We start from the raw sequence: 19,698 nt of genomic DNA on the forward strand, positions 1-19,698 counted from the left end.
CAGCAGAGCAGATCGGAACATCAGGAGGAGATCAGAGGAAGAAAAATGAGTATGAAACGTTGAGTGATGCCGTGATGGAGTCATCTAGATTCGATGGCTGCTGTAAATTCAGGTAAAAACACTCGATACAGGCACGTTCCCTTCCATATCTCAAGAACAGGTTTATAGCAACAATGATAGAGAGATTAGGAACAGGATTATGCGTGATAGCGCTCCGGTTGCTACAAATCAGCTATGAAACCTGGGTACACAAAACTGCAAGCATGAACACACCATGCATCACAGCAGTCCAAGCCTTTTTGCGCACTCCACGCCGCCGTCTATCACCTCCTCTACTCCATGCCTGTACTTGAATCCCATGTCCACGAGCTTGCTTCTGTCGTCAGTGGCAGGCTGGACTCTCACTCCCTCTCCTGCGACCCTAGCAGTCCAAGGAGAACGACAGGGCCACGAAAACTCAATGAACGATGACCAACCAATACATTTGAAGTGAATTCATACTTTGGGAAAAAAAAAAGAACAGTTCAAAACCAGACATTTACACATACTCTTTGATCCGCAGCTTCAGCTCCGGGTGCTTGCGGCAGTAGTGATCCACGATGCCGCGCATGTTCGGGTAGCCGGCGGCGCAGAGGAACCGGCCGGCGACGGGCGCCGGGCGCTCCATGCAGAAGGCGTGCGCCTCGCATACGTCGTCGACGTGCACCAGCGGCACAGCGCCGAGGAGGGCCTGCATGAACTTGAGCCCGCCGTGCCACGTCTCGTCGCCGGTGAGGGGCGACACCACGCTCCGTATGCTGCCGGGCACGTCCGGCAGCAGCGTGTCGCCTCCAACGAGGCCGCACAGCAGGGTCACGACCTCGAACGCCTTGCCCGGCGAGTCGTTGTAGCGCAGCAACTCCTTCTCGGACAGAGTCTTGGAGGACACGTAGGCCTGCGTGCATGTCACTTCAGCAAGTGTTGATCAACATCAATGGCCTGTAAGTGTTACTGATTACTGGAAAATTCTCATCAGTTTCTCCTACAAAATAACTTGTGCAACACTTGAGAATTTGTAGCATTATGCTTCGGTTTAACGTGTTGCATCGACCTTAAGCAGGTGAAAAGGCATGGAAACTGGACACTCACGTCCAGGACTTCGTTGCTGGCGTAGCCGTAGGACAGATTGAGCGGGGTCCAGCAGGATTCATCAACGAAGCGCTTGAACCCTTGGCCGTCCTCCTTGAGCGGCGCCGCCGCGACGACGGAGCCGGTGTGGATGACACGCCTCACCGTCTTGGACCGCTCGCACTGCTGCAGAATGGTGCGCATGGCGCCGACGATCCCTTCGGTGGCGTCCTTGTACACCATCGCGAACAAAAGTTAGAAAAAAGCAAACCAAAAGCGCTAGGATGCTAAAATTAAAAAAAAACATGAGTAGACGGCCGCCCTTGATCATATCCGATCAATCCTTAATTAAATTGGAGCCTCCACGTTAAGAACTTATAAGGTGTACTGAAGTCAAACTAGCACTATAAGATATAAAATCTCCCGGTTAGCTGTTGGATGAGCCGATCCAGTGGTCCACAAACAACACAGCAAACCTATCGTCTTCTTCTATCCCGCGAACTTGAACCGGTCTCAAGCTACAAACACGTGTTAGCTTTAGCTGTAAACATTCACTTGTGAATGGTTGAGGCCGGATTTTCCTTAATTAAAAAGTGAATGGTTGAGGCCGGATTTTCCTTAATTAAAAAACCGCGTGTTAGCTCATGAATCTTTAATTTCTTTCCCCGGCAGCCTCGATGGTTGACAAGGAGCAAACCTTCAAAAGATACGCATCTACTCATCCATCCCAAATTATAAGTCATTCCAAGAATCTTGGAGAATCAAAGTATCTCAAGTTTGACCAAATTTATATAATAATATAATAACATTTATGATGTCATCTAAGTATCATTAGATTCTTCATCAATTATATTTTTATAGTATACCTACTTGATGTCATAAATCTTTATAATTTTCTCTATAATTTTGATCAAACTTGAGATGCTTTGACTTTCCAAAATTTTTAGAATAACTTATAATTTGAGATGGAGGGAGTAGGACGCAATCGTCGTGTGGCCACCAATCATGCAAAGATAATCCACGCTCTCACGGCCTCGGCCGGGCTCCACAGCTGGGGTGTGTACGTGTGGTGGGCCGGGATACTACCGAAAACGGCAAGGAGACTCCTGTGCAGTAGATGTAGCTGCAGAGGATATGTTTCCGAAAATGAGAAAGCTCAACTCCACGGTACTATGCCTTTGACCAGAAGCGCATAACAAACGCATACTGCACATTTGCGAGCGGTTCTCCTGCTACAATATAATTCAGGTGCATGGCGTACCTTGGATCTCCCGGCGGGGATGTCATGCATCATCGGCGCGGCGACGAGGAAGACGAACTCGCAGCCGGCGATGGCCGGCTCGAAGGTGGCGGCGTCGTACATGTCCGCCTGGAACAGCACCAGCCGCTCCGCCGCGCCGGGGAGCGCCCGCAGCAGCGCGGTCTTCTTCTCATCCGCTGCCGCCGCCGCCGCCGCCGTCCATGGGTAAGTGTAACGAGATCAGGTTATTGAGTGCCTAGCTAACTCTGAACTCTGAAGGCATGAAAGCATGGCACGTACCGAGGTTTCGCAAGGTTGCATGGACGATGCAGCCTCTGTCGAGGAGCTTCTTCACGAGCCAGGAGCCGATGTAGCCGGCAGCTCCAGTGACGCAGCAAACCCTGCTCATCTCTGTCGAGTCTCGACGTAGATCTGCTTCCGTCTTCGTTCCCCTCCTATATATATTACTGCTACCTCTATGTATAAGCGCGTCATAATCAAGTGGCCCAAGCGGCATTTATTGCCGGGATAGAGGCATTTATTGCACCTCACATGTTTTCATTACATTTTTTGCCCACGATGGGTGTACGGTTGCTCGAGTTAAAGTTTAGTCCATGTCACATCGAATGTTCGGAGGCTAATTAGAAGAACTAAATATAAGTTAATTATAAAACTAATTGCACAAATGGAGGCTAAACGGCGAGACGAATCTATTAAACCTAATTAATCCATTATTAGTAAATATTTATTGTAGCATCACATTATCAAATCATGAACTAATTAGGTTTAATAGATTCGTCTCGCTGTGTAATGAATTTTATAAATAGTCTATATTTAATACTTATAATTAGTATTTAAATATTCGATATGACATATGTTAAAAATAAACGACGGAACCAAACAGGACCGAAATTTCAGTCTTTTGCAAGGGCACACCAATACACCATTGCCAGCATGCATCACAAGTCACAGCCACAGCACTTACAATATCTTCCCGCACTCGACGCTGCCGTCTAGAACCTCTTCACTCTTCTACTCCATACCCTCTTTCTTTTTTTCGAAAATACGCGAGAGTTTTGCCTCATCATTTATTACATAGAAAGAAAGTTGACTACAGCACCTCTCGGGGTGAGAACACAACTCAGGACTTGTTTTGATACAGAGCGATTGGAGTGGAACAAGACCTCACAGTCCCTTCCATTCTTCATTAATCCACCGCTGTCCGAACAAGACCTCACAGTCATGCTACCTGGGCCAAATTAAAACACCACATGAAAAAGGAAGAGAAAAGCGAGAGATCCAACAACTGGACACTGAAAAAGCTACTAATTAATTAAGGTGAAGCAGCTAGAAGTCCTTGTTGGATTGATTCTTGGACCAGGAATAATGCCGCCTCCATCTCAATGGGTGTACTTGAGCCCCAAATCAACAAACTTGCTCGTTTCAGGCTGCACTCTCTCCTTCCATCCTCAGGGCATGTACAACGCTAACTAATGAGCCGTCTGTATAATGCCAAGTAATAAATTGTTTTCGCTGAGTTGGATGAGAGTGAGACAGGAGAGAGAACGAAGCCGTCGTCTCACGAGAGGACGACCGCGGCTCGTGCTCCCACGCTCGTCGACAGCTTCAGTTCCCCGTTGTACGATCCGTCGACGCCCACTCAGATCGAGTGTGAAGATGAGCCCCCTGCTCGGTTCGCTCTAGCTGCGCTGCATCGGCGCAAGGCCGGACGCGCCGAGCAGCGCTTGCCGTGCCCGCACTCCGCCTCGCCGGCCGCCGTTGTCAATCCACGCTTGGCTGCAGCGCTTCCAGCCAGGCCAGATGCCGTGGCGTGCCGAACAGGTCCGGACCAGACTTCATCTTCTCTCCCCTTCGATTGAGAGACGGAAGCCATGAGAGAGACGAGAGAGATTGAGAGGAGAGACGGGAAAAGAAACAGGAAGGGGACAAGAGTCGCCAGATTGCCGCATGCAAAGAGATAAGGTTGGAAAGATAATTTCTAATCTATAAACCACGGCAATCTGGCGGCGTGCCCATGGCGTGCCGCCCCTTCTTCGGGGACCAGCAGATGAATGCGCGTGACGTGGCGCGCCGGTGGTGCTTTGGCAAGGTGCTGGACGAGGACGCGCCGATGACGCGCGGCGGCGTGGCGGAGGCGGTGGCGTCGCTGCTCGCAGGGGAGGAACCGAGGAAGGGGTCCGGATGAGGGCCAGGGCGCGGGACCTGCAGGCCAGGGTGGTCGAGGCGTTCGAGCCCGACGGTGGATCCACGAGCAACTTCCATAAGGTCATGTTTAGCTACCTCCCAACTTCCAATTTTAACACTATGCAAAAGGAAGATTCTCCATCACATCAAACTTGCGGTACATGCATGGAGTACTAAATGTAGACGAAATTAAAAACTAATTGCACAGTTTTGTTGTACTTTGCGAGACGAATCTTTTGAGCCTAATTAGTCAATATTTGGACAATAATTCACAAATACAAACGAAATGCTACAGTGTGCTACAGTGTTGGCACAGTAATTTGGCACCTTCCAATTTGGCCAACTAAACGAGGTCTAAGTTTGTCGAGATGGTCAGTGCTCAGTGTGATGGATCGATGGCGTGCTACGTACTGCAGTGCACGCGAGGTAGTCATGGGAGAGAGGCTCCGTGGATCAGGCGTCTCATTCTCGTGATACCGTTGGTAATATCGATTGGAACTTTATATAAGCTCGCCGTACACACGTGCCGCGGCAGGTTGAACACGACGTGATCAGTGCCTGTGTCTGTGTCAATAGCACACGCACGTAACTGAACGAGCCATCCCGGGTGCGAGACAGCAAAAGCAGAGACGATGCAAAAAGGTGTGCTTCAGCTTACAGCGAGCTTCCCCCTTTTATTCATAGGCTCAAACAATACATCGATCACGCGAAGGAAAGGCCTGACCCGCGGAGCTTCTCCTCCATGATGGCGTCCAGACGCCGGGCCATCTCTGGCGTCATGTGGTTCGCCCAGTCCCCGGCCTCCCCTCTTCTGAAGTAGGAGTTGTTCGGGAAGAGGCCGTGGGAGACGGCCTTCTTGTTAACCTCCAAGCCCTTCATCTTGTCGAAGCTGCAGAGCCTCACGACATCCATCGCGACCCCAGCGTCCTCCTCGGCCGGCGAGAACGGCTGCCCGACGAACAGCGCGAGCTTCCTCACGTTTTCGACGGGGTCGCGCAGGATCTCCTCGTACCTCAGGAACAGCACCGTCTCCGGGCTCTCCTTGCTGGCGTTCCAGTACCCCAGGACATGGTCCCAGATGGGGCCATTGAAAGACACGCCCTCGCATGCGCTCTCGAACACGTCGGTGAAGGTGAGGTTGGGTTGAACCGTTCTGGTGAAGTGCCACAGAGAAACTAGCATGTCCTTCGGGTCCCTGCCAAACAGTTGTTAGCCTGTTTGGACGTGAGGTAGTTTATGACATGTCACATCGGATGTTTAGATACTGATTAGAAGTATTAAATATAATCTAATTATAAAACCAATTACACAGATGGAGTCTAATCTGATTAGAAGTATTAAATATAATCTAATTACAAAACCAATTACACAGATGGAGTCTAATGTAGCACCACATTGTCAAATCATGGACTAATTAGGTTTAATAGATTCGTCTCGCGAATTAGTATAGGGTTCTGCAGTTAGTTTTATAATTAGCTCATGTTTAGTCCTCCTAATTAGCGTCCGAACATCCGATGTGACCCATGTTCGATGTGACCCACCCCTCCTAAAGTTTAGTACCTAACACATGTACATGTGATTTTGCATTTTTTGAGACTATTGTCCTCATTGTGTGAGAAACGCGCTGCAGTCTACCACTGAACGAACACGTGTATGTACCCTAAAACTCATTGCGATTCGTCTCCACTAGAGATCGAACCCGTGACCTCTTCTGGAAGCCGGTGCTACTGAGGCTCTACTGACCATGGCAGGCCCATTCATCTTATGCATGGAGTTCTTACACATATTTTGGAATTGAAGTTTGCTTTCAAGCATATTCTCCCTCCGTTTGAGAATGTAGGTTGTTTTATCTTTTCTAGATAAATATATATTTTAAGAGTCATGTTTAGATACGTAGCACAATCTATATATCTAGAAAAGTTAAAACGACTTACGTTTTAAAATGGGAGAGTAATATATAAGGAGTCAGGAAGGTGAGATAGCTGCGTTGTAACAACGCGTGTATTATTCAACTTCTGCAAGTGATAGTGTCACAGTGTGTGTGAGTTCAAGTTGCAGTCCATGTTCTTATCTGCCACCGGATGCATTTGTCCGATCACCGGATGCATTTGTCCGATCCACGTACCATCCACCCACCCTGGCGTCGGGTGCGCGCGCTGAGGTCGCTTGGTGGATTGCCGCCGAATCGATCGGCCATCGGGCTAAGGCTGGGGGATCGCTGTGGATTTCTCGGATGATCACGGCACAGCCGCACGCACGGACTACGCCATGGCACGCGATAGGCGATGTGAGTCGTGTCACCGGTCGCCGGTCGGGTTGCTAGCGCGGCTCCGGCAAAAGCGAACGGCGAGCCTCCGATGTAAAAAGGCAAACAGCAAAGCACGAAACAGGATAGTCTACTGTCTTCCCATAGAACACGTACAGCAAACGAACGAAAACAGCTTCCATCAACACGAATCCACTACATGTTACATCAATATAATACTGTCGCTAGCTTTATTCCCGTGTTAAAATATCTTGCATTGCCCTATTATATTGCTAGTGTTAGCTGACCAACAACCTAAAACGACGGAGCAGCTGACCAACCAACATGGACGCCTGGCTCTTCATCTCCGCTGCATCTTCTAGTGTCACTTGTTCCAGCTCCACAGAGAAAGCTTTGGTACCAGCTCATCCACTGGACTTTTCACCGACGCACACAACCCAGTCCATGACCATACGGCGAAACTTCGACAAGTTGAGCAGCCATTACTGAAACCGCATTGAGCGTAGCAGTTATGTCCATCATCCATGGGTGCATTTCACTTTACGCAGCCCTAGCCTGAAGGCAGATCTGTTCAGCTATTCCTGCATTATTTTGGGGTTTGGACGTTGAGCGATAAACCAGCGAAAGCATACTCATGAATTGAACGCACAAAGAGTAACGCAACCGGCAGGATAGCAAGGGTAACGTACGTAAGCACTGGTGTTACTGAAGAAGCCCGATCTGTGTTTTCCGCTTTATCTCTTTCAAGGAATTCAAGAACAAGTTTTGCAGCTTCCCTTGGCTTTTCGACATGAGGAATATGGCCACACTGCCGTACCTGCCTCAGAATTGCATCTGGGAGTTCCTGATGCAATCTCTGCAAAGTGACACAAGAATAGCATGAGCATGTCTGGTAGGACACAGTATTAGCTTTCCTCAGCGGTTTAAATTGCGACAGCAGTTTAAATTGGTGTTGTTTGTAACATTTAAACTTACATATGCTAGTTTGCTGCTTATTATCCCGTCATCCTCTCCCCACATGATCAGGCATTTATGCTTCACCTGTAAAGAAAATAGGAATTTCTTTAGTAATTAGTTCTGCTCAACCCATTCCATTTCTTTTCATGCGTGGCTTTGATTCAGAAAGGTCATAGTATTTGCCTCATCGTTCGTTGTTCCAGTGAGAATACTAGTGTGTTACTTATCGTTCCTCTTGGCAAATAGAGTATGACGAAACAACAGTGCAACAACCTTTCAGCATTTTTACTAACAAGATGCAATATTCAAGGTGTTGCATTTTTGTCACCATTTGGTTTGGTTAGTACTGCAGGATGTGGTCAAAAGCCTTCATGCAGAGAGGACCAAAAATGTATCAGGGACAAAGGAAGCAACCCTAAGCGTTAACAAGTATCAAAGAAACCATGGACGCCATCCTTCCTGTTGCTATGGTATTAGTATTGGTGTTACTGATATCTCAGTAGCTAACTATCAACATGCAGGGAAATTTTCTTTTAGCATCTGGGCGTTGTCATATATAGCAGCAGTAATTCTCATCTCAAGAGCATTTTGTTCTGTTGCAGCATGACGCAGTATCATCAATGCAAAGAGGACAATGAATGAACTAGAAAAATCAGAAACTTTAACATCCTTGAACAGTGAAAAAAATCATAAGCAGGGTGTTTAAAGAAAAGAACCTGTTTTATTTGCTTTATGACATTATAACCCCCTCTAATCATAAAATCTACTGTAGAATCCTCCCACCAAGGAAGTAGGCAATGTAGACGGCCAATCTGAAATTGTAGGGGGGGACTGTCAAAACACATGACTTCAGATACCCAAGGTACAGAGGAACAAGAAAATGGAATGGCTTGAGTAGCCAGTTTGCAAAGTTTATTGAATTAATCATGGCGATACTTTTGCACTGTTGAAAATAGGATTTCAGACATGAGAAAAGGAAAGTTGGAGTGGCAGATAAATATTTTGTTTCAATACAGAATTATATATGCTCGTGAAAGAATACAGAATTATATATTGTTGCATGAATCACAAAAGTTTGGATTATTATGTTAGCCCCCATCAACAGAAACACAAATACTGTATAAGTACTTATACAAAGACACTGATTATCTTGCAGCATCAGAGATAACAACTTTATAGTAAGGTACATTGTATAATTTCAGAAGGTAGAGGAAACAACTTGAACAAGATGGCCGTTGAAGGAAAAAAAAACAACAAGAACATGATTTCCTTTTCGTTTTGGTTTCCTTTTAAAGTTTAAAGCAATCACTGGAGGCTTACTTGCACCCAATCAAAGAATTCGTTTGGAGTATTGTTAAATGCCAAGCGTGTTGCTAAAAATCGCAGTGGAAGACTCTTCAGTATAAACACCTGGGGCAACAGAGAAAAAATATCAGTTTACTCCAGTGGCCCAGCTAATGGAGACGGACACCACTAGATTGTTTTGAGCCAAATAGAGATAATAAGTCAACATGAAAGATTCCAGATGAGTAGCACAACCATAATTAATTAAAAAAAGCATTATTTTGCACCAAGTGCAAAATACAGATATGATAACTCAAAATAGAACATGTAAAATGTTTTTTTATGAAAAATTAAATAAACTTAGCATGGAACTCAGAACGACTCACCCCAGCATATGAAACAAACTTAGGCATCCTAGTCATATCTTTTGGGCCCTCAGAGTATACACTTGCACCAATGAAGATCATTTTTGAGACCTGCTAAACCAAGCTTATACTAGCTTATTAGAATACAAACTTTCAAAATTGTAGGATCAGTCTTGTAAGAAGGCTTGCCGCAGAGAAATACTCAAATTTAACATCAAAGGAAGCATTACAGATATAGTCAAATTAAATATCAAAGGAAAGATATATCAGTGCAGTCTGCGCTGCTACTCTGCGCCAAAGAAATATAGAGAACAAAAATTAGTCTTAGCATTTACCGCTTCCGGATAGTTGATTGAAAAATCAATGGCAACAGCAGCACCAAGGCTGGGCCCGACTAACACCATCGGCCTTTTGATGTAGGATTTCCAGAACTACACAAAAAAGTTGTTAAGATGTAAGGCTCATATCAGTGTAATCATTATATAGTAGCTTCAGCTCCACTCCAAAATTTTCATAGTGCATATCTAAGTCACAAGAACTTACTGGTCTTAAATGGCTGAAGAAAATACAATATGGAGCGATAGAATGAAATTTTGATTAAAGAAAATGTCGTGAACTCGTGATTCAAATTGAGGTACAGGTTTTACCATAGTACCTATCTGTTTTCATGCCCTGCCTGCCAAGGCCAGTTTTCAGTTACTGTCATGCTAAGATAAGTTGTTCAAGCTGAGTTACTGCTTCACCGCATTAGAATCGCAAACAAGCCCACCGACAAGGAAAGGTACACATCACATGACAATTAGCAGCAGGTATAGCACCACTGTTTTTACCGTATATTTACCTGGTAAAGATGCTCCCGCTTGGACGCAACATCACATGGTGGCCGTGTCGCTACGAATGAGACAATCAGAAAATATCACAATGGGGGGCTACTAAGTACGAACTTACAACTCTACCAAAGTACAGTGACCGAAAAAAATCACATGGCTTAAAGGAGGGGGGGGGGGGGGGGGGTTGGGTACCTAAATCAGAGAAGCCCCAACCAAGGATGTCCACAGCCCAAGCCTCGTGTCCAGCCTCCTCAAGCAGCGGGTACGTGTATCTCCACTCTAGACAAGAACTGTAGCGAATATACTTTTAAATCGTCCAGCCTGATGGTTATGTAGCAGAATCACAATGTTTGTTTCTAGGAACAAGGTTCCACAGACAATGACCAGCAATAAAATCTGACAGTGCTAGTTGAACCACGAAATTTGTGCTTTGCATTGCAAGTTTGCAACCCACCTGTCGAAGCCATGCAGCAGCACGATTGGATCAGCGTCCTGTTGCTGCTTGAGCGGCCTCACACAGCTGCTCTGTATCGGACTAACCGAGAAACCGGTCTGAAGATAGGATAAGTTCAGACTTCACAGAAACACCGAGCAATGAGCGTACTGCATAGTATAGAGTACAGAGTACAGGATGCCTTTCTCCCCAAAGGGAGGGGATATCATTATCAAGAAAGTAGGAAAATCTGGAGAAATTGGCTCGCCTGGACGGGCACCCGCTCGATTCGCTTGGCCAAGCGGATGGCGGCGCCGTCGCGGATGCGCTCCACCGCTCGGGGGAGGAACGACGGGAACCCGCCGGCGCTGGTGCCGCTGGCAGCGGCCCCATCCGGGGCAGAGGCGGCGGCGGAAGCCGCGACCCTGACGCGGGCCCTGGACGACGCGGCCAGCGGCGGCGGCAGCGCCGGCAGGGAGGAGGAGGTGAGGAGCAGCGGCATTTGGCCCTGGTCGGGTTGAGCCGCTCTCTTGCCCGCGCGCTGGACGGTTGGAGCGTGCTCTGAGCTGAACGGATGTTATAGGGCGCGAGGACGGTGGAGCAGGCCGCGTGGCATCCTGTGCTGCCACGGTATCGTGCCTCGGCCAGATGTAAGAACATGTGATTCCTCATTTCCATCACGAGGAGAAAATAAAGAGAATGGACCGGATTGAACTATTGGCCAATCCTCCTGAAATTATATATAAGTCGACTGCGCATTCTTGCAACCTTACGGGGAAAAAAAATATATTGCATGTGTTTGGTTGCATGCATGCATAAATGATCATGGTTCAACCAATTTGCTTGTACCATATGGTTCACTCTAATTAGCAGAATAATTTATTAAGTAGGATGGCCTCATTCCGGATGAGTTGGTAGAAATCACCCAACCAAACAAAAGGATCATTATTATTTTCAATCATTTCATACATGAATCAAATGATGCGACCAACCAAGCACACCAGGAAAAAAAAAGACAAATAGTTAAAAAAAGGAATTAAAACAAAAAATGCCAGAAAAACGAAGAAGAGGCCAACTAAAATTTTACACCTTCTATTTCCATTCAAGTACTCCTAACAATTGGGCCAAGGGCGGAGTCAGGTTCAGCTCAAAGGGGTGCTAAGTACTCTTAACAATTGGGCTAGGAGCGGAGTCTTGTCTTCTGTACAGAACTTAGGATAAACCGGCTAATATTACTTGGACTTGCACGGGCTGTGCAGCTCCACCCCTAGTGTAAGCCCCTCCCGCCCGCAATAGGAAGAGAAGAATGATAAGCTCACTCTCCGTAATCGGATTCTCTAGCGTACATCATAGCGTGGTGTTACCATTGATGTATGAGTCTTGTGCATAACGTAAAAGAGGATCACATCTCTCTTATTTGTTTCTATTTTATCAGCCGTTAATTTTCTTAACTGTTTACGGTAGCCACTACACCTTGTGTTTTCTTCTCCTTCTCCTTGCTGGAGATTTCCAAACAATGAGGTTATTTATAAAATTCCATGCAGCAGAAAAAAAAACAAGTTTTATTTTTGGGTCTTTATGAGATTTCTTTTCACGGGTTCTGTCACGGTTTGGATGTTGTATGTGCATAAATCATAACAACAACCATTGAAGATTTTGTTTTTTTATAGAGAAACACATGGTTCATGAGTGGCTTCATCGTAATAGTGACATTATTGTTCAACATCACACTCTGTAATGTCCACATTGCTAAACTTATACGACAATTTTAATTTTGCTCTCCATTGCAAAAGCGATGCACCGATATCTTTGCAATAGATACGTACCACATCTTTTGTATTTATGGGTGCATATCCTATGAAAATGAACTTGCACCAGATGAAGTTGAATTTGCTCTTGAAATTTAAGGAGAATATTAACATACGTTTTCTGTGTGTAGCAATGTTTCGAGGCATTTGTACAGCCTATTCATCTTCACTTGAATTTCATGCATTAACGAGCTCTTCCAAAAGGTTAATCTGTTTGCGGTTAGAGGGCTTCGACAATGGAGAGCAGAGCCTGGGTGATTTTGTGATGTGCAGGGCGGAGCTAGCTCAGAACGGCTCCAGTGTCAGCACCATTAGCCCTATTCACCCGTGGGTTTTGCTGGGTTTGCCTGATTTTGCAAACTAGACCGCAACAAGTGGTTTAGACCGGATTGGTTTCGTTCTATAAGTTGCACGGAACTGGTGCTGATGGGTTCTGTTGGGCTAGTTTCACAGTTAGACGGTTTGAACCGTTGTTGTTTGACTTCAACGAAGAATCGTCTTCTTCCTCCATGCTTTCAGCCATCGTCCATGACCTGCTGATTCACTGGCTCGCTCTATAGTAACGTGGGTTCTTGTCCTCGCCAATCAACACTACCTCTACCTTTCTCATCCTCCTTCAGTACCTCTCGACAAGTGACACTATGCTCACAAGAATTCTTCTCTGTTGATTAGTTGCAGTTTGCTCCAATTCCAGAAATAGAATAAGAGCTTTGCTAAAATCTTTTCCATGGCTTCCTCACGTAGTAATATCAGAACCAATTTAGCAAGATTGTCACTCAATTTTGGATCAATTTTGGTAGGTACCACAGGACGTACAAGACTTATCCAGATCACACCAACTTTTAAGCGGCCGCTACGCTTGAGCACACTCCCACACATGGCACAATCTTAGCCGAGATGCCGGTCAGCTGTTTGACTACGATTCCAATGCAGAGATATGAGAAGCTCCGAGGGTAGCGTCGACGGACTTGCCTCGTCTTCCAACCAAGCTGAGCGCTCTGTTTTGCTGCTGCCATGAAGATGCAGCTCTATAAGATTGCTCTCCTCTATTGCCATCCCGTAGACATTCAGATTCATGCTTGCACTGCCATCGATCGCAAGGAGTTGTGGACACCACACGGATCTCCACCGTAGGAAGCAGAATTGTTATTGCTGATGCTGAAACACCACATGCGCAGGAATTAGGGCGGGTTGAGCAGGTTTGTGCGGTTCTAAACTGTGTTCAACCCTAACTCATTGCTACACACACAGGCTCTAACTAGAAACCAACTAACCCGCCCAAACCCACTTCTACGGTCCGGTTAGGCTGGGTTGGCAGGTTAGCTAGTTTCGACCCAACCCGGTGAACAAGCCTAAGCACCATTACAGGCTGGTGTGAGGTCCTTATTAGAACAGTGCAGAACACTACTTTCTCACTTGCTGACACCGACAAAGACAAATAGGTCTAGCTCAGCTCCTGGTGATGTACCGGGATAATAATGGGATTTGAGTTCTATAGAAAATGAATGATTTTTAGTGTTATATATCAATGACTTTTATGTCTGGATCCACCTACAGTCCTCATGATCCACAGCCCTACGGCGGAATCATCAGTGCTAGGTGTATATAAGGCAAAACATGCGTTCGCACGTGACACAGTCGGGACGACGACGACGTGGTGCATGGTGCTATGATATGGTGGGTGGCATGTCATGTGCGGCCGGCCGGGTTCGCTTTGTCACGACTCATGGGGTGGCATGATAGTGCAACAGTGTGCAACTGTGCGCGCAGTACACGGGTCGGAAATCCTGCTGGATTCTGCCGGCCCAACGGAGATCCGTGCACGCCTGTGCGTTTGGAGGACGAGTGGACGACGGATCGCTAGACAACGACACGTCGACATGTTACGAAGTTTTCGTGCACTAGTATGTAGTCGTAGTGGTGCGTGGATGGGACCGCGCGCGTACGGCAGAACGGCCAGGACCCAGGAGGAGTAGGGCAGCAGTACACACAACTGATACAGCGCCAGCCAGGTCGACGTCCCGCACGAAGCGAGCGTGACCGGGCTTGTCGTCTCCTGCCGCCCGATCCTGTAGCGGCTTCGTCCGGAGACGGCGATCCATGGATCGCGATCGGCGGCCGGGCAGCTAGCAGGTGATGCATGTGACGATGCTTGAACGGGGATCGAGCGAAACGAACAATACGTGAGCAGGGAGCTCTCGATCGCGAGCTCGGGAACGAAGCGCATACCACCGCTGGTGCAGTGCTAAATACGATTTCGCGGGGTCGGAGCTCGCGCTCGGGTCCTTCTCTTTCTTGATCGGGCATCAGTTTTTTTTTGCCCCACTGCGGCTGCCCTAACACATTGCTTGATATGCTTGGGCCTTGGGGCGTCAAATTTCCGGATTCAAAGCAACAAGACAGCACGGCAAAGGGGCTCATGGGCCCGACTCGGAAGCAACCCACTTGAACAAACACCCGCCATGGGCCCTCCGCCTGTGCGCTTCCAGGCTTGGAGCCGACCGAGGTCAACTCGAAAGTCCGGAGCTGGCCACTTCCAGGTGGGACCCACGTTTGACATCCGCGCACACACCGACCAAAACCAGTCCAGTGGACGACTGGGCGGCGGCGTCGGAAGTCGGAACGGCGCCCGAAAAAACCCCATTTCCGCCTCGCCTCGCCCCTCTCGTCCTCGGGTCCGATGGTTAGTCTCCGCGCCGCGCGAGACCGTCGCCGGCGCGCGATGGCGGCGGCTTCGCCTCCCCCGGTGCCCGCGGCGAGGCCGCCGCGGGTGGGGCTGCTGTACGACGAGCGGATGTGCGCGCACGCGACGCCCGACGGGGAGGACCACCCGGAAAACCCCGAGCGGCTGCGCGCCATCTGGCGCAAGCTCGACGCCGAGGGCTTCACGTCCAGGTACGGCGCTAGTACTGGTTCGCCTGCTCCCTTGTCCCGAGTTGACAGCAGCGTCGTTTTGGTACTAGGGATCGAATCATCGAAGAGGCGAGCGGGGTGGCCGCAGTCTTTTAACTGTTTATACGGTTCGGTTCGAATCGCCTGAGATGAGAATGAGACCCTGCTCGTCCGCTCGGCCCTGCGTTTAACTTACTCTGCTCCTTCAGTTGTTGACGTGTTGTGGCCGTGCCCATTTCGATCTGATGATTGACCCAGTAATTGCGTAAATTAGTTGGTGTTCATGATTTCCCCACTAGGCTAGGTTTTAAATCGAAATGTCTAAAATATGAAACAAAAATCTTGAATAATGCAAAGAAAATAACTTGGTGAAACATTTGGTCAGACAATGCATCAACTCCTCGCCAGAAAATTATGCTTGCGTACACTTACAAGTCTAAACGAACTTGTTATGGTACCAATGCATTTTCTGATGGAGCTCTTGCTTTTCCGCATTAACCTTGATGCTACTAAACTTAAGCTTAAACATTGTCATTACAGCTTATGTGTTATCAATCTGATTCGCCGTTTTGCTTAGTAGCAAGTTAGCATAGTGCTTTTACATTTGGTGAGGATGGCGGTGGGGTTTCTGCAATGCTATTCTAACGTGATTCTCATCCAGGTGTGTGCTCCTGAAGGCGAAGGAAGCTGAGGACAAGTATATAGCTTCTGTTCACAGCCAGGATCATATAAAGTTGATGAAGGAAATTAGCTCGAAGAATTATTCCAGCAGAAACAAGATCACCAGGAAATTCAATTCCATCTACTTTAACCAAGGTTCCTCTGAGTCCGCTGTTCTTGCTGCTGGTTCTGTCATAAAGGTAATTGTACATATTCATTTTTTGCATTGCATAAGCACATTTCCTACTTCTCTGTTGCTATCCAGTTCCTTCTTATTGGGGGGCAAATCACTGAAAAGCGACTTGTTTGACAAATAGGTAGCTGAGAAGGTTGCTGCTGGTGAGTTAAGTTCTGCTATTGCTCTAGTGAGACCTCCTGGCCACCATGCAGAACGTGATAAAGCGATGGGATTTTACCTCTTTAACAATGTGGCAGTTGCAGCTAATTATCTCTTAAACGAGAGGGTATGTATCTGAACCTCCCATGTTGATTGTTACAAGGTGTGTTCACTTTGAAATATTCTTTATTCAATTGCAGCCTGATTTAAGCATCAAGAAGATACTGATGTCGATTGGGATGTTCACCATGGAAATGCTACACAGAAAATGTTTTATGATGATCCTCGTGTATTGGTCTTTTCTGTTCACAGGTTTGAGAAATAAATTTGACATTGCTTTGCTAGTTTTGTTTAGACTTTAGACTAGCTTCATTACCTTCATAATATGATGGTAATAAAGTTATGATACCTATTTTCCCTTGGCTACAATATCTGGATTGTGTATTCCTTTCCATGCAAATATTGGGTACTTTGCAGTTAATAGAGAAATTTGAGATCTGCAATGAGCAGTTACATAGAGCAAACCTGACCCAGTTTTAGTGCTGTTGTACATGTATATAGTAATCCAGTGCATTGACGCCTGAATTCCACCAGCTCAGCTTGATCATTCATTACTACTAGTACTAGTCAGCCCTTCACTATATGAAAATCAACCACTCAAAGTATTGTATCTCTCCAAGAGTTGGCTGAATGACATGGTTCTTGCACAATCACTTGAGCAGTTCTATTCAGTATGGTGCATTCATGCAGCCAATTTAATGACGCTGTTAACAAAATCTATTATTTATTTTTCTTCAAACAGTTGGGAGATCTGCTCACCATTATATTAAGGGTGCTATTCTAACGCTTGTTCTGTAGATTTGATTTTGGAGACTTCTATCCTTATGAGGAGGATGCTTCTTATAGTTTCATTGGGGAAGAGGCTGGTAAAGGGTATAACATTAATGTACCCTGGGAGCAGGGGAAGTGCGGTGATGCAGATTATATTGCTGCATGGGACCACATACTGCTTCCAATTACCGAAGCTTTTGGTCTTGATATAATACTAGTTTCTGCTGGGTTTGATGCAGGTATATAGATGAAAATTTCTTTGAAACTCTTTTATTTCATGAACCTATCAACTTTTTACTTCAAACAAACATTTATATAAGACAACGTTGTACTAATAGGCTTTAGTTTCTCGATTGATTTTATGTGTTAGCTGTGCAAGAAATGAGATTTTCACTAAAGAATTTTTAATCTCATTAATTTTTGTTTTGGTATTGACCTTTGTATCTAAATAGATAGTTTTGTTCTTAACGTTCGGTTTTGATATTCAGTTCTGATATTTGACTACCGTGGTTAGCACTGGGTGATCCTCTCGGTGGTTGCTGTGTCACTCCAGATGGATATGCACTGCTACTAACAAAGGTATGCAGTTGCAGAAAAATGACTTTTACTCAGATTTTCACCCAATCATGCACTGCACTCTCCTTACGACATTAATATTTGAATTTCCAGTAAAGTTCAGATGATGATTAAAGGATGTAATTTTTATGCCTTCAGCTTCAGTAATTTCATATTTTGTTCTTATGCTTTTCTGCTACCGGTTAGGAGATTTCATTTGATCTCTTCCATTTATCTAAAATGTCATCTGTAGATACTGGACATTTCACTGTGTTGATCAACACTTGCGTTTATCACACAAACCCATCAAAAAAGCATTTGAAAAATAAGAATCCATTGCTGCTCTGCTTATCTTTATGACAAATCCTGCAGTTGTTAGGATTTGATCAAGGAAGGGTAGTGATGGGCCTCAAGGAGGCTATAACCTTAGGTCCACAGCAAATTCAGGTTTTGCCTGTGCAGAAGTTTTGTTGGGGGATAAATTCACATTCAACACTCTGGAGAAACAGCCACATGAATCTGCATCGAGAGTTATGCAGGCGGTAATGCTCTGCATGCACTATTGCACTATTGATGTCTAGTTCCATACTTACTGCGGATTTGTGTAGCAACGCTTTGCCCTTTTCAACTCCATATTGGCCATGGCCAGGTACGCAATGAATTGAAGACATGCTGGCCTGTTTTGACTGGTAAACTGCCAGAGAATGTGTCACCAACACCGAGTGAGGTGCATTTCCTCGGACTAGAGGAAATCCAGGCAGTCAGCAAGCGGGGCCGCGAAACTTCTGGCCCTGCTCGAGCTACTGGCAAAGTGGCAGGGCCCTGCGTGGTGCCTCAGGTCCACTATGCGATGGAGGGCTCCGGTGAGAGCAAGCGGTGAAGGCTGGGCGGTGATGAAGGCGGCGAGATGGAGGCCAAGGGGGACAGATTGGATGAGGACATGGGGGTTGACTCCAATGTCAACGACAGTGAGTCTCTTTCTCTGCTTCCCCTTACCCTTAGGGACCTAGACCGTAGGATAAGGTACTATACCTTAGCCTTCCCACACTCGACTCATGTATGTGCGTTCGTTACAGGTACCACCAGCCAGGAAGACCAAGAGGAGACAGAGCGAGAGGATGAGCAGGGGGCCTCTGGGGATCAGGTCCCTTTTCCACCCAGGCCTGCACTGGTCACGGCCCTGAACAAGGTGGCCGAGAGCCTAGGGCACATGAACTCCCCGAGGGCAACCTCCGGGCAGGAGGACTCTGCATGTTGGGAGCTTCCGAGTTTTCGGAGGACTGCCTCTGGGCAGGACTCTCGGGGCCTCAGCTTTGATGGGCTGACCCTAGAGCACTTGGAGCTTCCCCTAGAAGCGAGGGATGCCTTCGCCACGGCAGCGTCCCAGCTGCATAGCACCTCTCCGGAACACCTGGTCGCACAGCTTGAGGATGCGGCCTGGAAGGTATCTGCAAACTGTGTGCGGGATCTTGCTTCATCGTTCGGACCCGCTACGATATCTGTATTCACCTTTCTTTTTCTCCCGACAGAAACTCCTCCACGTCAAAGCAATGCGGCACTCTCATCGTCAGGTCCTCGCTGCAGCTAGGGAAGAGGTGCGCGAGGAAATGGTGGAGCTCGCCGAGTTGAAGGTCTCCGAGTTGGAGGCCAAGCGGAAGCAAGAGGAGTGTAGGGAGCGTGCCGAGGAGGTGGCACGGGTCGCGAACGATGCCCGGGTGAGCGCGGAGGCATCTGCTCGCAGACTTCAGAAAATCCTGGACTCGCGTCGGGAAATCCTGGACTTGCGTGAAGTGGAGCTCCTAATTCTGCAGTCCGCGCAAGTCTCTGCACGTATAGAGCGGGATGGTTGGGCGAAGGCGGCGACCGAGGCTCTCCAGGCCTTGTTGAAGATGAACGCCCTTGGTGACCTTGGCTTCAAGGGCATTACA

At 47.1% G+C, this 19,698-nt stretch overlaps 4 protein-coding genes across 4 annotated transcripts; 1 reads left to right on the forward strand and 3 right to left on the reverse strand.

Moving 5' to 3' along the window:
* Positions 1-107: 107 nt before the first annotated feature.
* LOC101766312 (putative anthocyanidin reductase) lies at positions 108-2,760 on the reverse strand. Its single transcript, XM_004958164.2, has 5 exons — positions 2,648-2,760; positions 2,369-2,544; positions 1,129-1,338; positions 549-934; positions 108-421 (listed from the first exon to the last, which is right to left on the reverse strand). The coding sequence occupies exons 1-5, from the start codon at positions 2,754-2,756 to the stop codon at positions 280-282; spliced, it is 1,023 nt and encodes a 340-aa protein (XP_004958221.1). The 5' UTR covers positions 2,757-2,760; the 3' UTR covers positions 108-279.
* A 2,440-nt stretch (positions 2,761-5,200) lies between these two features.
* On the reverse strand, positions 5,201-5,757 carry LOC101773333 (cytosolic sulfotransferase 1). Its single transcript, XM_022823746.1, has one exon. The coding sequence runs from the start codon at positions 5,732-5,734 to the stop codon at positions 5,255-5,257; it is 480 nt and encodes a 159-aa protein (XP_022679481.1). The 5' UTR covers positions 5,735-5,757; the 3' UTR covers positions 5,201-5,254.
* Positions 5,758-6,931: 1,174 nt separating this feature from the next.
* Positions 6,932-11,250, reverse strand: LOC101766722 (uncharacterized hydrolase YugF). The gene is made up of 11 exons (XM_004958166.2): positions 10,956-11,250; positions 10,709-10,806; positions 10,447-10,544; positions 10,266-10,315; positions 9,760-9,855; positions 9,446-9,535; positions 9,096-9,185; positions 8,492-8,587; positions 7,794-7,859; positions 7,508-7,674; positions 6,932-7,399 (listed from the first exon to the last, which is right to left on the reverse strand). The coding sequence occupies exons 1-11, from the start codon at positions 11,187-11,189 to the stop codon at positions 7,390-7,392; spliced, it is 1,095 nt and encodes a 364-aa protein (XP_004958223.1). The 5' UTR covers positions 11,190-11,250; the 3' UTR covers positions 6,932-7,389.
* A 3,874-nt stretch (positions 11,251-15,124) lies between these two features.
* LOC101773750 (histone deacetylase 5-like) lies at positions 15,125-18,986 on the forward strand. The gene is given in 11 exon segments (XM_022824037.1): positions 15,125-15,390; positions 16,049-16,247; positions 16,365-16,511; positions 16,585-16,609; positions 16,612-16,696; positions 17,243-17,454; positions 17,730-17,794; positions 18,143-18,179; positions 18,182-18,312; positions 18,420-18,738; positions 18,847-18,986. Coding segments are annotated over 10 exon segments (1,347 nt in total). The 5' UTR covers positions 15,125-15,175; the 3' UTR covers positions 18,651-18,738; positions 18,847-18,986.
* The last annotated feature ends 712 nt before the right edge of the window (positions 18,987-19,698 follow it).

The sequence above is a fragment of the Setaria italica genome, chromosome II (assembly GCF_000263155.2).
Source record: "Setaria italica strain Yugu1 chromosome II, Setaria_italica_v2.0, whole genome shotgun sequence".
Taxonomy (NCBI): Eukaryota; Viridiplantae; Streptophyta; class Magnoliopsida; order Poales; family Poaceae; genus Setaria; species Setaria italica.

Excerpts from the sequence above, each read along its gene's own strand:
- LOC101766312 (XM_004958164.2), bottom strand. The coding sequence starts at position 2,756 with ATGAGCAGGGTTTGCTGCGTCACTGGAGCTGCCGGCTACATCGGCTCC. Across the intron at positions 2,545-2,647 it reads TGCAACCTTGCGAAACCTCG|CGGATGAGAAGAAGACCGCG; the intron begins GTACGTGCCATG and ends CGGCGGCGGCAG. Across the intron at positions 422-548 it reads CTGAAGCTGCGGATCAAAGA|GGTCGCAGGAGAGGGAGTGA; the intron begins GTATGTGTAAAT and ends TTGGACTGCTAG.
- LOC101773333 (XM_022823746.1), bottom strand. The coding sequence starts at position 5,734 with ATGCTAGTTTCTCTGTGGCACTTCACCAGAACGGTTCAACCCAACCTC.
- LOC101766722 (XM_004958166.2), bottom strand. The coding sequence starts at position 11,189 with ATGCCGCTGCTCCTCACCTCCTCCTCCCTGCCGGCGCTGCCGCCGCCG. Across the intron at positions 10,545-10,708 it reads CTGCTGCATGGCTTCGACAG|TTCTTGTCTAGAGTGGAGAT; the intron begins GTGGGTTGCAAA and ends TATTCGCTACAG. Across the intron at positions 10,316-10,446 it reads TTGGGGCTTCTCTGATTTAG|CGACACGGCCACCATGTGAT; the intron begins GTACCCAACCCC and ends TCTCATTCGTAG.